The 17,115-nt window shown below is 41.3% G+C and overlaps 1 protein-coding gene across 3 annotated transcripts in view; it reads right to left on the reverse strand.

The window, feature by feature from the left end:
- The window catches only part of Adcy8 (adenylate cyclase 8), a 227,500-nt gene that overhangs the window by 40,293 nt on the left and 170,092 nt on the right, over positions 1-17,115 (reverse strand). For 2 of the 3 annotated variants that reach the window (XM_036209023.1, XM_036209021.1), the window contains 3 exons: positions 16,450-16,550; positions 7,117-7,318; positions 5,034-5,123 (listed from right to left, as the gene is read on the reverse strand). In XM_036209023.1, coding sequence (XP_036064916.1) covers positions 5,034-5,123; positions 7,117-7,318; positions 16,450-16,550 — 393 coding nt within the window. The remainder of the gene's footprint in view (positions 1-5,033; positions 5,124-7,116; positions 7,319-16,449; positions 16,551-17,115) is intronic. The other variant, XM_036209022.1, reaches the window with a different exon arrangement.

A 17,115-nucleotide genomic window follows, 5' to 3' on the forward strand; every position in this document is an offset into this window, starting at 1 on the left:
TGGGAAATCGTGAATAAATCAAATTCCTCTAACTCTGAAAGTCTTGAACTCATATGACTTGATAAAGCATGAAGGGTTCTGTTAATACAAAATAAACTCCTTAGACACAAAAGCTTGCATCCATTAATAGATGACCATTAATTAAGGACCTACTATGTTAACTAAGGACCTACTATGCTTCAGCTTGGATGGCATCATATTCATGTTAGGACACCATCATAGCATATCATAAATTACCTTGGCAACATATATTTTCCTCTTATAAGAGGAGCAAGAAGAACTTTACACCATCACAACTGGAGAAGGAATTGAGTATTTACACACACAAGCCAGATAGATTGAATTCTCTGTGCCTACTTGGGTAACTGCCCAAACCTATGTCATCCTCAACTCACACTGCAAGGAGAGAAATCAAGCTGTCAGTTTCCAAAAGTCACTATAGTTTAAAAGAATAATCCAAACACTGATTGATTCACACATAACTTGGTCTACAGTAACTACAGATCATGCAGCAAGTGCTACAGTAAGGGTGTATAGGCAATAGATGAAGTTGTTCTCATTGAACCTCAGCCTGCGCTCCTTGCATGTTCAAGGATTGGAGATGTCATAATCCAGGGGTCACCATTGGTGCTTGTGGGATTCCTGGGCTGATATTCTGAGCTAGTTAGTGGGTTGAATTTTCTTAGAATTTTTTTTTTTTTTGTGTGTGTGTGTTTCATGCTGTGGTGCAATGTTATATTTGATTTACTCTAGATTCAAATTGTCATGTTTGCCTTTTTATGAAATATATTTTTAACTGTTTATGATGTATAACATATATACCCAGGATTTGCTTGCTTGCAATTTATTATTTTGTTGTTTATTACTAATTTTGAGCAATCTGATTATGGTGTGTGTGTGTGTGTGTGTGTGTGTGTGTGTGTGTGTGTACATGTATGTGTATGTTTAATATCTCTTGTGCCTGGTGGTTTTTTTTTTTTTTTACTGGACTTTTGATTTATAGTTTTTATCAAATTTGGACAGAAAGGCTCATTAATTATTTGGTTTTTTTTCTTCTTGTGGGAGAGGACTCAAATTATCCAGGTGTTTCATTGCTTAAGATTGGACTTAATGTCTGTTTTAAGCGTGTTTTGTTCTGTAATTTATTTTGGACACATCTAGTGCTATTTCACCAGTTTTCCTCTTTTATTTTTGTCTACAATGTCTAATATTACTAACTTCCTCCCAGTGCGGTTTTCAGTTCACATTTAATAGTTTTTACTTCTAAATGTTCATTTTGGACTTTACATATATCTTTTGGGTCTTTTAAACATATGAAATAAAATAATGAAAATTATTTTATTGCTTGTTTCATAATTATACATAAACATCCAGTTCTGGCTTGATTTGCATTGATTGATTTCCTCCTTCATTATCAATCATAGTTCCTTCCTTTTAAGGTCTGGTCATCATTGATGGAATGCTAGCCACAGTGATTTTAATTTTGTTAAATCCTGGATGTTTTTAAATTCCTATGAGTATTTTCAACATTCATTCTGAAATATAATAAAGCCATGGGAAAACAGCGTCTTTTTGAATATGCACTTAGGACTTTTTGAAGGAAGAATCAGAGCAGAATATAATCTAGGAATAGACATTTAACACTACTGAAACCATTAGCCCCTGCTCTGCTGAGTATCCTGTGGACTGTGATGTGTTTTAGCCAGCAAGGAGTCACACACTATTTTTGGCCCATGTGAGTTGTGGATACTGATTAATTGTGATGGTTTTTCCCCATCACTAGTTTCTCACGCGCTTGTGCTGACTGGACACTCTGCAGCTCTCCGAGTCTTTCTCTGTGCTGTTCTCTTTCCTATGTGTTACGTTCTGCAACCTCTAAGCCATGCTCTCTGCTGACTCTTTGTCTATTCTCAAGGCAAGAAGTCACCATGTTTCAGCTGGGTTCACCTCACTGAGGCATGATCTGAACAAAGCTCACAATATCCCAGGACTCACTCCATTTGCTTCCTACCTCTTGGGAATCGCTGTCTTCATCGATTGGGCTTCAGTATCCTGAAAGCCACTGTTTCAAGTGTTGTTTGTTTGTTTCTGTTTGTCCCAAGTGGAAAGGGAGATCTTGCCTGTTATTCGTCAGAAGGATGCCTTCTTTCTCTTACACATTGTTAAATAGACAGTAGGCTCTGTCCTGAGGTCAGTCATTGGGTAATTTTACAGTAACATTACAAAATTTATCTTCTAAGCTTAAAAAATTCATAGATGTGAAGTGGTTTGAAACATGTTCTAACTGGAAAAAATTAAGGTACAAAGAATGGTGTGTGTGTGCTGAAATGATGCCATCAGTATGCATCGTGTAGCTGAAAGGGCAGGCTTGAAGGTTGGATGGGCTCAAAAATGTGACTCCATGATACAGGACACAGACACCCAAACCTCTACTGGAAAACCAGCTCTCTTGGATCATAGAAAACCCTGGCCACGCTTAAAAACAGTGATCTTCTTGGGCAGATAGGAAATAAAGTAAAGAGGTTTGTTTCTGAAATGAGCCTCCTGAGAACTATGAGTAAGTTCTCAGGATTGAAGATGATAACCCTCTGGGTTTACACATGTGATCTGCATTCATTTTACAGATTGGTGTCTTTTCCTTCCTCTGTTGGAACATGGCTTCTTTTCATCCATTTCCTTTATCTTCACTCTTTTCCAGTAAGTGACAGGCTTCCAATTTAGAACTAAGTTATTTTTTGCATCATATAACAGCTTTGTGTTTGTAGCTGATCATCCAATTTGGTAGCGTGCTTTCAACTACGCATGGTTTCTCAAAGGATGATGTGCAAACATGTTGATAGCAGAGGGAACCAAGGCCCAGAGAAATGGCATGTTTGGCTTGGGGACAGACCCTTGTGAGTACTGGGAGCTAGATTAAGCCTTTAGAATTTCTGAATGTCTAATCTCTTCTAGTTTGGCAGACAAGAGCCTAGAGAGAAACACAGCCATGCAGACTGAAGTGGCAAAAGATAGATCAAGTCAAGTGGTTGTTACAGCTGATGAATTAGCTCTTTTACTGTAGTTTGATGACTCTGGAGTAAGATGATTTATTGGTTGTACAGGAAGGCTCTAAATCTCCACTTTATGCTCATTTGATTTTTTTAAATTGTATTTCCATTTTAGAGTATATTTATAAACACATTTCCACTTTTGAGTATGCTTATTTATAATACATATTGTTGGTACACACAAGATCTTTCAACAGGAAATAATAAGTAATGCCAGACATTTCATAAGTAGATCCTGTTTTTGTGCCAGGTGTTCCCTAAGTTCATTTTGTGGATATACTTACTTTATTTTCATAGCTTCTCAGTGAGAATTACTTTTATTTTATAGTTGTAGAAACTGAGACATAGAGGCAAAGCTGTGTGATCATAAAGCATGACCACCCTGTCCTTAGAGTTAAAAAATGAAAACAAACCCATGAATGCCTTGGTCTTGAGATGTGAAGCCCAGATAAGTATCCAAGTACAGAGTGTTGACTTAGAGTGACCAGGGACAAAGATTTGCACACAATGAACACCTGCTTCATGCCAGACACATGCTAGGAGCTATATATTTGCCAAGTAAGTAGACAGCAAGGTAGTCATTTCCCCACTTCATAGAAAAGGAAACAGACCAGGAAAAGTAATGGCTGACTTGATCAGAAGTGAAATACAGCTTAGCTAGCTCTGACTACCTGCATCTTAGCTTTCCTTTCCCTTCAATGTTGGGGTACCCCCTATGGTCTCCAAATCAAGAAGTTCTTAGGAAGCTGGTCTCACACAGAATCTTAGACACTGAGGAGGAACCAGGCTGTGTGGTATCCCCCATCCATTCTTGCACATCCCCAGGAAGAGTCTGGTTTTGCCTTCTAGGACTAGGATAAAGAATAAGGAACCTATAGTACAAGTGCCTTTACCAAGCCATTATAACTGTAGAAAAGAGAAAGAAAGGACAGAAAGGAGTAAGAAAGAAGCAAAGCCATAAGGTGGGAGCATGATTGAGCAGGCTACTCTCCGAACGCTAGCTTTATTATTATAATATGTTGGCTGCGGCAACTTCTCCTTTGTTGGTGTACATGGAGGATTCAATTGTTTCCAGTCCAATTCTTAGACCCAGAGTGACTACTTAGACTTTTTCTGTTCTCGCCTGCTGGAGAGCTCTCTGAGTCTGCTACCTCTCACAGGGACATGCCTATCCCTGGTCTTTATAATATGGGATTAGTTGGGGGTCTTCCAGAGCTACCAGCTATTATCTTTCTTGGTCTAGAATTTCTACTCTAACATACACAGGTCCAGTCTAACAGATTCTGTAGATTGACCCTATGGCCCATGGATTGAAAAATGGCCCTGTGGTCGAGAGAGAGGGCTAAACATGCATGATGACAACAGGCATCCTGATGGGATGTCTTCAGACCCATTGGTACTCTGGAAACTCTCCCTACCACTTTGAGTTAAGTTTAGCTGTAGTTTTCTACCTTTATTTTTTCTATTTTATTTATCTCTTTCCTCCCTTTCTTCTTTCCTTCCTTCCCTCCCTCCATCCTTCCTCTCTTCCTTCCTTCCTTTTTTCCTTCCTTCCTCCCTCCCTCCCTCCCTCCCCTTTAACACTGCTGGAGCAGTACATTTACTTGACCACAGAAACCACACATTCTCCTGCAGGGTTTTGTAAGTGAGCTTGAATGAAATGATTAGCAGAGAAAGAGAAGAAAGAAATAGACCAATGGATAGTCAGAAAGGTGGGAAAGAAAGAAAGGAAAAAGAATGGAGAGAGAAGGAGGGAAGGCTGGTTAAGGGAAAGATGCAGAGGAGGGAGCAGAAAAGAGGACGGAGAAACAGAGGGCATGGGGAAAGGGAAAGATGGAAAGGGGAGAAGAAGGAAGGAAGGAGGAAGAGACAGAAGGAACATGAGTTCTGGAGCAATCTCTAAGACCCTTTGGCCAGTCCTGTGGCCCTGTGCTGGTGGAGGTATCCATGTCCACCTCTCACCACTGGGAGCTTGCAAATAAATACCTCTGGGTAGGAGCAGATATCTGTAAACACAGCTGAGGAATTGAAAGTCAGGTTCTTCAAGGGTATCGACTTGTCAAAATCACACCACAGCTGCGGATTTAAAAAAAAATAAAAGAACAACAACGAAAAACAAAAAGACACAGGAACAACAGTCAGTGTGAGTGTTGGGAGCAGAGCAGTGTGCTAGCAGCTGCTGGCCTTGAGCCAAAGCTGGGGTAGGAGGGCCTAGAGGGGCTCGCCTGCCAGGAGGGAGGCACCAGTTCCTTTCACCTCTTTTATTTCAAAAATAAGCACTGGCTCAGAAAAAGCTTTTGTAAGCTAGTCACGAATCTGGGTTAAGATGGCTGTTTGCTCTGTCACTTTGGGACACTAGAGTGTGTTTGTGGGGCACAGAAGAGAGCTGGAGAATGGGGGAAGAGGTCTGTGGTGAATTCGTAGCCTGTCTCCATATACAAAGCTGGGAGAATTTAAGGGATCCAAAGGGGCACGTTTTCTAGAAAGATTATTAACATTGGAGTGATGGACATCCACTAGGGTAGGTGTTACTGTTGAAGGCTCTTTGGCATTCCAGGGTGAATACCTCCTCTGTGCCAGACACTTTGTTTAAAAAGCCCCACAACCATCTTGTGAGGTAGCTGCTGTTTTTATCCCCAGTTTACAACTGAGAAATATGAAACTCTGAGAGGTAAAGTAACTTGTCTAGGGCCACCATGCCAGTGACTGATAGAACTGAGAATCAAACGCAGGTCTATCTGACTCCAAAGCCTCATAGCTTCCTGCCCCACTAGGGATGCAGTGATCTCAACCTAGAGCCTTTTGGGGTCTTTTCAAAATCCTGCATCCTAGAAAATCTACTTCATCAAGAGTGGAGATCCTAGCTACCACTTCACTTTATGTGGATCAGTGACTCCATATGCATCAATTTCAATTGCCTTGCTCTATACAACATTTATTGGATGACCACATCATGAGATGATGTTTCCCCTTTCTTTGTCCCTTTGAGTCTTTTACAACAACTACAGAGCTTAAACCAGTGAACTAGAGGCAGTCTAAGCCTCTAAGTCAGATGTTAAACAACATGAAGAGTCTATAGCTTGGGTCACCAAATGCTCAGGGACATTATCACATGGCCCAAAGAGCACAATGATACTTTTATCCACAAGATGATGCCTTAAGCAGACTGACTCTACATGCCAAGGTTAAGACCAGAGTTAGATCAAGCACCTCTAAAATTTAGCCTGGGCCAGAGACAACACAGACTGTATATATGCAGAAGACACCGGTTGCTCTCATGGTCTGACTATATAGAGAAAACAAAACCATTGAAATGTGAATCATCATATTAAAAACAACCATGTGTATTATGGCAGTTGGGGTTTCATCTGATTTCTATGTGCCGCATCAAATATGAGCCCTTAGAAAGTCATAGACAAGGTACTCAGCCTTCCTGAAGTGCAGTTTCTTCATCCATCAAATAGAAAGAATAATACCCACCTGTTGCACATAGTAGGTACTCAATCAGCATCAGCTATTTTGTTTTCATTTCCCCATCCTGCCCAACTCCCAGAGATGTATTTTAGCATATTAGGATGAGCACAGATCATGGAGTCAGACAGACCTTATTAATAAGTTATTTCATATCTCTGAGCCTCAGTTGCCTCTGCCATAAAGTGGGGATAAATGAGACTTACCTCATAGGGTTTATATGGGGATTAAGTATGAAAAATATGTGATGGTCTTCCTTCAGTGCATGGCACATAGCAGGTAGGTTCTGATACTTAAGAAATAAATCACTACTTTTATTACCATTATAATTTATGGGCCACTGACAGTGTAGAAACTGAAGGCCTGTGAAGGTCCTTTGGGGTAACTAAGCTCCCCTGGTGGGTTAAAGATAACTTTCCCACAGTAAGATACACAATTCAGACAGGGGCCATTATTTTGCCCTTCATCCCCAAGCTTGGGGCTGAACTGGCACATAAATATAAGGAAGGGCCATGCAAGAAGCTGCTGGTTCCACCAGCTCTTAATTCTTGACTCTACCCTAGATGCTGCAGGGCCAAGGGGCTTGGAGGATGCTTACAATATTTAGGATGGCTCCCAGGAAGTTAATCAAGATGGAAGCAAAGATGATGACATTCCGGGCCAGATAGGTCTCATTAATCCAGCAGCAGGTTTTGCGGAGGACCAGGGGCAGACACTTATAGTCCTCTGCTGTGGTGATGAGGACCAGGGCAGAGTGCAGCATGATCAGAATGGAGAACTGGATGGTCATTGGCATCAACCTGTAGGAAACACAGAATGCAGGTCATGTGGGCACAGGTCACCTCATGCCCCCCGAAACAACCCTAGCATGCTCTTCCTTCCCCATCCTGTTTGTAGTTCCTCTGTGAGGAACTTGAGATAGTTGACTTGGTTTGTTTCTTCTGTTCTTTCTCCCCTTGTCTTTCACCTCTCCCTCTGTCCCTCCCTCTCTCCCTTCCTTCCTTCCTTCCTTCCTTCCTTCCTTCCTTCCTTCCTTCCTTCTTCCCTTTCTCTCTTTCCCTCCCTCTCTCCTTTTTTGGGGTGGGCATGAATATGTGTATGTAGTGTGGATAAACTTTGTATGCATGTTCACATGTATGTAGGTGCAAAGTGTGGTGTGTGTTTGTACATACACACATATGTGCGTGGAAGGTAGAGGCTGGCATCAGATGCCTTCCTTGATAACTATCTGCCCTATATTGAAAAATCTCTTCCTAGAACTTGTACCTTGCCTATTCACCTATTCTAGGTAGCCATGTTGCTTTGGGAATGCCCTGCCTTTGCTTCCTGGGTGCTAGAATTATAGTGTCCTGACACTCCTCTCTGGCATTTACCAGGGAATCTGAATTCAAACCCTCAGTCACACTTGAATGACTATTACTTTATCTACCGAGCCTCAGCCCCTTTTATATGGTGTCTGCTGCTAAGACATTCCACCGCAGCATTTCATCAATGTCATTACTCTGGCTGTGGAAGAAGCCCACCACATCCTTTTCCTTTTCATGGAAGGTTTTATGACTCTTCCTTTCCCCATCTACTCTCCTACTCACAAATCAACTCAGTATTCAGTCGGGTTAATGATTACTATAGTTTTATGAAATGTATTTATGTCATTGGATCTATAAGTAAGAGGTGTAGCTTAGGGCAAGAGTAAGTATTCCTTCCTAAGTCCTCAACATTCCTTCTGAGATTACATCCTAGGCTTCCAGATGTCATGAGACCTCTGTCTCTTGGAAGCCAGTGTCTATTGCAGACCTCCACATGGTGTCAGGGTGTCTCCATCAATGCAGGAATCTACTAGTAATATTCTGTCTTTGACCACTTTCTCTCCTTATCAACCACTTCAACACAAAGCATGTTTATTCCTCTCCTTGGTACTCAATCCATTGTCCTCTGTCCTGTGGCTGTTTGTGACCTATACTGGCATCACTTATCTTCTTACTTCTCAGCCAGCAAACTGTTGCAAATTATTAAAGGGTGCCCTTGTAGAAGAGGCCAGAGAGTTCCTGTCTTCTCCTAAAATTATCTGCTTTAAGATCTTCCATATGCTAGTTCTTTATACAACTGTATTTACTAACACTCACACTTAGCCTCCTTCTGCCTGAATGATGTTTGAGCTCTATGTGCCAGCACTATATGGCCATTTTATATGATATCTAATCTCCATTCCTAAAAAGAAACCAAGAGTATTTTTTCCCCTTCAGATGAAGGTTTAAAGCTCACAGGAAGGTAGCTTTTCATGGGTAATTGAGTTGATGAGTGTTGATGCCGGAATTTAAAGTCCTCCGTGCTATATCACTTTACTCCCATTCTGATTTCTTTGGGGAATGATATGCTCATGTTTCCAGTAATTATTTTTGCTTCTGTGGTTTATAATGCTATATATTTGTTAAATAAGCTTTCTTCTCATGCATATAGCAGGCATCAAGATACTAGGACTAAAACCATATCTTCCAAATCATCTATGGGATCATAACCTAGAAGAGAATATGGATATACAAATGACAAAAGAGTCTGATTTGTGGTGATCCATAACAAGTCGTAAAGAGCTTTTATTTGGAAAGCAAGAAAGGAAATCCAGGGAGGCTCCAAGAAGGAGATGACATTTGGGGTCAACCTGGCAGAATGAAAAGAATTTTATTTTATAATGTAGAGATAAGGGGAAACATGATCAAGGCAGAAGAAGCACTGCCAGTGTGCTTGGAGTTTGCTAATGACCTATCTTAACTAATGTCACTATTGCTGTTATAAAACACCATGAACAAAAGCAAGTTGGGGAGTAAGGGGATTATTTGGCTTATACTTCCACATCATAGTTCATCACTGAAGGAAGTCAGGGCAGGAACTCAAGTAGGGTAGGAACCTGGAGGCAGGAGTTGATGCAGAGTCCATGGAGGAGTGCTGCTTACTACTTTTCTTCCCCTGGCTTGCTCAGCCTGCTTCCTTATAGAACCCAGGACCACCACCCCAGGTATGGCAACATCTGCAATAGGTTGGGCCCTTGCCCATCAATTACTAATTAAGAAAATTCCCTACAGACTTACCTACAGCCAGATATTCCTCAAATGTGGTTCCCATCTCTCTAATGAGTCTAGCCTGTGTCAAGTTGATATACAACCAGCCAGCACACAACTCAAATTGCAAAGCTGTGAAGGTGGACAAAAGTTGCTGTGTGTTAGGAAGTTTTGCCCTACAGGCTCACAATGTCAAACCAGGGAAGGTCATAGTCAGATATTGGGAAAACAGCTGAAAAGCTGTTTAGAAGAAGATTTGGATAGTTGAGACAGGGCTCAGCAATGGAGCAATACAGGGAACTAAGGTTCAGAGAAAGCTGTGGGGACAGTCTAGTTAGTGCTATGTGGCTGTGTCTAGGGTTGTTCTTGGAAATAAGGATGTCAGTAATGATTTTATCATCTTAATTGGGTATACTTAGCAAATGAAGTGATTAGGGGAAAGTTAAATAGCTGATATTTGTTTGCAAATATGCTGTGCACAATTAGGTAATGTAAGGATAGTTAGTTGTGGTTTTCTGGGCCTGCAGTGATGGTTGAAGATCTGGCAGTGAGAGAACTGTCTGAGGAAGACTGTGCACAGTGGAGAGTAGTAAGGTTAAAGATGAATCTATCCAGAAGCTGGTAGGCTTGAAAGAAATGAAAGAGTCAAAAGGATTTGTAGAAATGTGGTCAGATACGCCAGCACCACTCATAGTATCTGAGAGGGAGAGGAGAAGAAATTGACGAAGAGGAAGTAGCCAGACACATCAGCTTCTTTTGTCCCTGGACTTGGGGTCATATCCCATGTTCTAACAAGCCACCGTTTCTCCACAAGTCCATCAAAACAACTACGTTAACAATGAAAGGCAGAAAAAGAAAGTTTATTCAATGTGGTCATGTTGGCAAGAGATCTGGTGACTCTCATTCCTCATCCAAACCTATCTCCAGAGTCTTAAAGTAGGGTTGAGGTACTTAAAAGTGAGAGTCAGAGTTAAGTTTATCTAAATGGACCAGCATTCTCTCTCCAGTATGGTTGTCTGGGAGGCTTCCTCCGTGGGCCAGACTCTATGCTGTCTCTCTTCCAGCAAAAGATTCCTGGGGAAATTCCACTTTCTTAGGGTCCAATATTTCAATATCTTGATCACCAGGAGAGGGATCCAAAAGTCTCTGTGGAATATTATTATCTTTTTTTTTTTTGCCTGCCAGACAGCTATACTTTTACATAGTTAAGTAATGGGAAGGCTAGAAAATGATAGTCCCACAGCCTTAGCTGTTATTTTTAGAATTTTAAAAATGACACTTTGGATTTTATGGATCACCTTCACAAGGAATTTCTGTGGGAATTCTGGATAGGAACAGCAGGTTTGTGCAGCCCTGTGTTCCTGGAGAGCTCAAGGCAGATGGGACTCTCCCCCCCCCCCACCCCCGCCACCATTGGAATGAAGAAACACACCCTGAGAAGGCTGCATTACTCACTGGCACTCAGCAAAGCCATATGAAGAACACAGGTGGATCACTTTGTCAGACAGCTCCTCAAAAGAAGAAGCCTATTGCTCAGCTGGCATATCTCCATGATGTGCAGCAGCCACTGAGATTAAGCATGGCCCTTGTCCAAGGGTGAGGCAGAAATAAACTGGGAAGAGCAAGTCTGAAAGATGCCCAGGAGATATGCAAAGGTTTAAGTGGCCACAACTTCAAGGTATATAGGGACCAAAAGGATGGCTCTTGGCTTTGTAGTCTGGGCTTTATAGTCCTGAGCTGAAGGTTGCCATCCTATACTACTGCTTATGTGAGGAGCTTAATGGGGGCATGGCTTGTTCATGCCATAGGATTCAGTTTTACTTTGGGTTCTTCCATGACCAAAGAGATACAGAGAAGTGTGCAGGTGGTCAGTGAACAGTTATTGACTTGGGTTTTATGTGTAGAGTGCAATGCCCTTGCTACCCTCAATAGCCTCTATTGGAAAAGACTCCCACCCATGAACCCAAGCAAGGCATGTTTTCTACATTCTCCCCAGACAAGGGGGCATGCTAATTAGCATTAACATGCCCCTTTCATACACTGGGATTCCCCAACATCAGAACAGAGGTCTCACATTGGAGTTTGAAGACAGTTCTCTGGGCAGGTGAAGGAACAACTGTGGAGACCACATGGTTTCTTGGCTTGGTCTATCACAGCTGCTGCCACAGGTTTACATACTCTTTTGTTTAGAAATCTATAAAACAAACCCTTTGTGGTACACTTCACTCTTGCGCTTTTGCATAATGTTTTCAGGGAGCAGGAGGTCATGAGGGAACACTGAAGATTACAGGTAAGAGTTTTCACAGAAAACCACCTAAATGTGCCACAATCCTAACTGGAATTCTTTTGGATTTACTGGGAAAGGGGAAATGATGTGAAAGGTTGGCAGAGTAACCCCAGGATAAGACAAGAGCCTCCTATGTATGAACCTGTAGTTCCAAAAGGACTCTATAACTGTCAGCTATTAACTAATTCCTCTGAGCATCTGCTGTGGGATGTTCTGCATGTCAAATATGTTGCTCTGATTATTTAAAATAAATAAAGTGCTAATTGGCCAGTAGTCAGGCAGGAAGGCTAGGGTAGGTGGGACAAGGAAGAGAATTGTGGAAGTGGAAGGCTGGGCAGGGAGACACTGCCAGCTGCCGCCATGACAAGATAGATGTAATGTAATGATAAGCCATGAGCCATGTGGCAAAGTATAGATTAATAGAAATGGGCTAAATATAAAAGTAAGAGCTAGACAATGGTAGGCCTGAGCTAATGGCCAAGTAGTTTAAATAATATAAGTGTCTGTGTGTTTATTTTATAAGTGGGTTGTTGGACTAACAGGGCTTGGTGGGGGCTGGAGAGAAGGTCTCCAACTACAAGCATCATTTTAAAAAAACCTCCAAATATGGAACTTTTAGCTTTACATTTTAAGAAGTCTCTGAGGTTAAATAGAGAAACCTATTTACTCTATTCAAATAAATAAAAGTCTCTTTCTCTTGATGGTGAAGTTCATGATATTAAAGGTATTTAAAGATATGTGAGAAGAATATTGACTCTAAGAGAGTCTTTCTCTACTGTGTTCTGGTACTACATGTAAAATTCCTCTGAAAGGTTTTTTTTTCCCCCAGCATCCTCTCAGTGCTGCACACACAAACATTACAGCATCACATTGCAGATTTCATCTAATTATAGAGCCATCCAGGCATCCAGGGGTTCTGACGTTACTTTTGCATTGTTGCTGCACCAGAGAGCCAAGGAAACCTTTCATTTCTGAAGTTGAGTCTCCAAAAGAATGACAAGGGATTTTCAAAGAGCCCTGTCTGGGTCCTCTCTGGACATAAAGTTTAATTACTTTCTGAAGTCTGTGTTTAAAATACAGATCCAGTTGGTAGTACAATGTGACATTTGCTGGAGAGGCAGAGATCAGTGGAGAGGCGTGTTCAGTCCACAGAAGCTTGTGGTTCAATAGGATTCAGAACCTTAGATTGTACCCAAAGACGACATTTGTATGAAACTTCAGAATCTGCAAATAGCCTGTGAGTGCAATCTCACATTTGATCCTGGAGCAACTCTGAGATGCTGGTATTCTTAGATCATTCAACAGACGCATGTCATGTGGCTTGGAAAGGAGAAAGAAGCCACAATTGCCCCCCAAGAGACATGGTTGATTCACTTGTGGTGGTCCTGAAAAGAGGACACTTTTATTTCCATTCTTGAAAATACCTTTAAAATATCTATTCTGTTTTTAATTATGTGCATATCTGTGTGTCAGTATGTAGATTGTGCAGGTACCTCTGGAGTCCAGAGGAGAGTTTTAGATCCTTTGGAGCTGGAGTCACAGGTGTTTGTGAGCTGCCCGATGTAGGCTCTGGGAGTCAACTTTGAGTCATTTGCAAAAGCAGTACGTGTTTTGCCTCATTAAGTCGTCTTTCTAGCCACTCACAATATCCATTCTATAGACAAGGAAACTAGGTGTCAAAAAAGTTAAATATGCAATACCATACAATTTGTAAGTTGCACCAAAAATGGTCAGATTAGCCCTTTCTATTCTTTCTACCCTCCCTTTCTTGCTCAGCATTCCCCTTCCTTTCCTCTATTTCCCTCAATAGTTTTCTCTCTCCCTCCTGCTGTGGATAGCGCTCTGTGTAAATAAAGTTCTGATTGGCCAGTGGCCAGGCAGGAAGTATAGGCGGGACAAGAGAGAAGAGAATTCTGGAAAGTAGAAGGTTGGAGGGGGACACCGCCAGCCGCCTCCTCCATGAGAAGCAACATGTAAAGACACTGGTAAGCCACAAGCCATGTGACAAAGTATAGACTAACAGAAATGGGTTAATTTAAGATAGAAAAGGTAGATAACAAGCAGCCAGCTACGGCCATACAGTTTGTAAGCAATATAAGTCTCTGTATGCTTTCTTGGTTGGGTCTGAGCAACTGTGGGACTGGCGGGTGAGAGAGATTTGTCCTGACTGGGCCAGGCAGAAAAACTCTAACTATACCCTCCCTCCTTTCTTTCCTTCCTTTATCTCTCTTTCTAATTAGTAGTATACATACAGATATAGATGAACAGTTTCTATATTCTCAAAAGGCATTTTGTAGTCTTTCTTCAGTTTACCCTTCTGGGAAAGGAACATCTGTGAACATGCAACAGTAAAGCAAAAAACAGGGCTAGCACTGTCTACATTTGCCAGGGTCTATTAATTTTTTTCTTCAAGGACAGGAAGGAAATTGGCTGTCATTGGAGTAAAGATTACTTCCTTAAAATAGTCATTAAAGAAGTACAAGGGAACGGCGCCTACTCTGTGTCATCACAAAACATCCAACAGTAGCAAGCTCTGTTGGAGGAAACAAGTGCATGGTAAAGGAAGCTTTGCTGTCCTGAAGTTGAATATGCCGTTCAGGTTCCGTAATATGAAGACTGCCTGCTCAGACTTCCACTTGGCAATCTCTTCCACGGTCATGTTTTCCTGGTCACTAAGAAAGTGAGGTGGGAATGGTAGCTGTGGACCAGTTATAAGCTGCATTTGGAAGCCATGATCAGTGACTCCTATCTATATAGCTACCAAGAAAGGTTACAAGTCTTTTCTCCAAAGGAGTCAGGATATCAAGCCTGGCTTCCTCTCCTGGTCTTTCCAGGTCTTTTCATTGGAAGATGTGGACATGTCTCCTGTTTGTGTGGATCCCATTCTTTCATGTTCAGTGCCTACATCCTTTATCTCACTAGGGGTGGGAAAATGGCGCTACCTCAGTTCTACCATTCCTTATTATGATTTTTGGCTGGAATACTTTGTGTGATGTTTCTTCTCTTTGGCCATCTTGTGGTTCAAATCATATAGAAGAGATGGAAAATGTTTTTAGTTTTTTATCTGCTTCTGCCTTTAAAATACATTGTGAACTTATTGAAATTCAATGTATTTTCTAAGTTTTATTGAATGAGTGTCTTAATAGTTATTCATTCTAAGGCTAACACTCCCCCATCTTGGGACAATTATAGCTCTTTCTGTGACCCTTTATGTCTTCTAACATGACTCTAACAATGTTTGAAGGTCTTTTTTATAGAACAAATTGTTTTAGTCTTGTTTATCAATCAGGTGTCTCCAGAAGAATGTAAAGAACGAAATATGTGATTGTAATAGGAGATGTATTAGATTGGCTTACAGTATGAGAGGCTGAATAGTCCCACAATGGCTGTCTGTGGGGTGGAAATCCAGGGCAAACATTAGCTGCTCAGTCAAAGAACTGCTCAGAACAATCAGAATCAATGGTGCAGCCCTGGCAGATGTTAGCCTGAGATACATGAGTTCATGTTCAAAGATTAGAGAATATGTGATCTGATGTCCATAGCAGCAGCAACAAACACACCACTTGACAAGAGTCAAATGTATGGTAATACAAGCTGGCTCCAACTGATTTTTTTTTTTGATGTGGGTTCCAGTCTATCTGTTAGATGATACTGCTGCATTCAGAGTGGTTTTCTTGATTCAGTCCACCAATCCACATGCCAGTCATCTCAGGAAACGCTTTCACAGACACACCTAATAATGTATTTTCCTAATTTTCTAGATATATCTCAAACCAATCAAGTAGACAAACAAGATCACCACCACAAGGATTGTCATATACAATTCCTGCCCCAGCCTTTGTTAGGAAGCCTCACCCTGGAACTACATCTGCTGTGCTTGAATTAAGGCTGTAATGCTTCAAATGGGAAACCTGTTATAGCATTCTGAGCCTCAAGTCCCTTCTCTTTATAGAGACAACATTGATAGTAGCTACCCAGTGAGCTTGTCAAAAGATTTTTTTTAAAAGATTTATTTGTTTATTTTGTGTACAGCATGTATGACTACAGATCAGAAGAGGGCACCAGATCTCATTACAGATGGTTGTGAGCCACCGTGTGGCTGCTGGGAATTGAACTCAGGACCTCTGGAAGAGCAGTCAGTACTCTTAACCTCTGAGCCATCTCTCCAGCCCAAGATTTTTTGAGTTATTGTATGTAAAGTGTTTTGTCAGTGACCGATCAACGTGTAAGTGTTTGTAGCTTTGACTTTCAAATTTGCTGACCTAGAAGTGATGATATGACAATGAATGACTACTGTGGGCATATGAACAAATAATTGAACCTCTTATAATTCATTGCTGGTGTAATTTTCAGTAGGGATGCAGACTATTCCAGTTTGTGCTATTATTTCATTAATATTAGGAAAGATTTTTGCCTGGGCAGAGTGAAGAGAATATTACGCAGAATAGACCCAGAATTGTTGAGCACTTAGGTTTAGATCCTGGACCCAGTCATGTTAAACTCTTTGAACAGGTCAGCTGGATGGTTCCAGCTGAGGGCCCATCACCTCATAGAGGCATTTCAGCTGCTATCTTAGCTCTTTCATACTTACCTTGAAGAAGGAAGCAAACTTTGAATTGCAGTGATAAACAGAAGAACTATAAATGCACAGACCAGGTTTGACTTGAATACTTCATCCCTCATTTGAGAATACTGTAATTAAAAAAAAGTAGAATCAATGACTTTGTAGCAGAGTTAAAGTTTTGGAGGAGGTAATTTTCATCAGTTTGAGGTTAAGGGAACGCACCAGGAAGCAACAATGCAACAGCTTGTAGAAAATGCTTAGTAGGAAGCTGTATCTTCTGAACTCACCACAGGGCAATATTTCCATCCCTCCCACCAACTTTCCTCTGAATTGCCAGGAATTAATATACCCCTTCCCTAGTAAAGGGCCTGTAAGGGTTTATGAGCTCCTCCAGCTCCATGAGCTTCTATCATTTAACAGAACAGAAGAGTCCTTGCCATGTACACTGCAAATCAAACTCCTGTGGGCTTTCCTCCTAAGCAAAATGAAGTTATTTAAGGATGGTGCTCTATTTCTTGTGGGGTGAGGGGTCATAAACAAACATGTCACCAGGGAATCTTTCTACCTTCCTTTAAATAAGAACCATTGAGAACAACTTCATAGAATCTAGAGTTTAAAGCAGCTCACAGGACCTCCAGTGGTGTAGCCTCTTGTCTCACGCAAGGCAAATCAAAGCTAATAGGCTAATAGGCT

Source organism: Onychomys torridus, chromosome 16 (genome assembly GCF_903995425.1).
Source record: "Onychomys torridus chromosome 16, mOncTor1.1, whole genome shotgun sequence".
Lineage (NCBI taxonomy): Eukaryota > Metazoa > Chordata > Mammalia > Rodentia > Cricetidae > Onychomys > Onychomys torridus.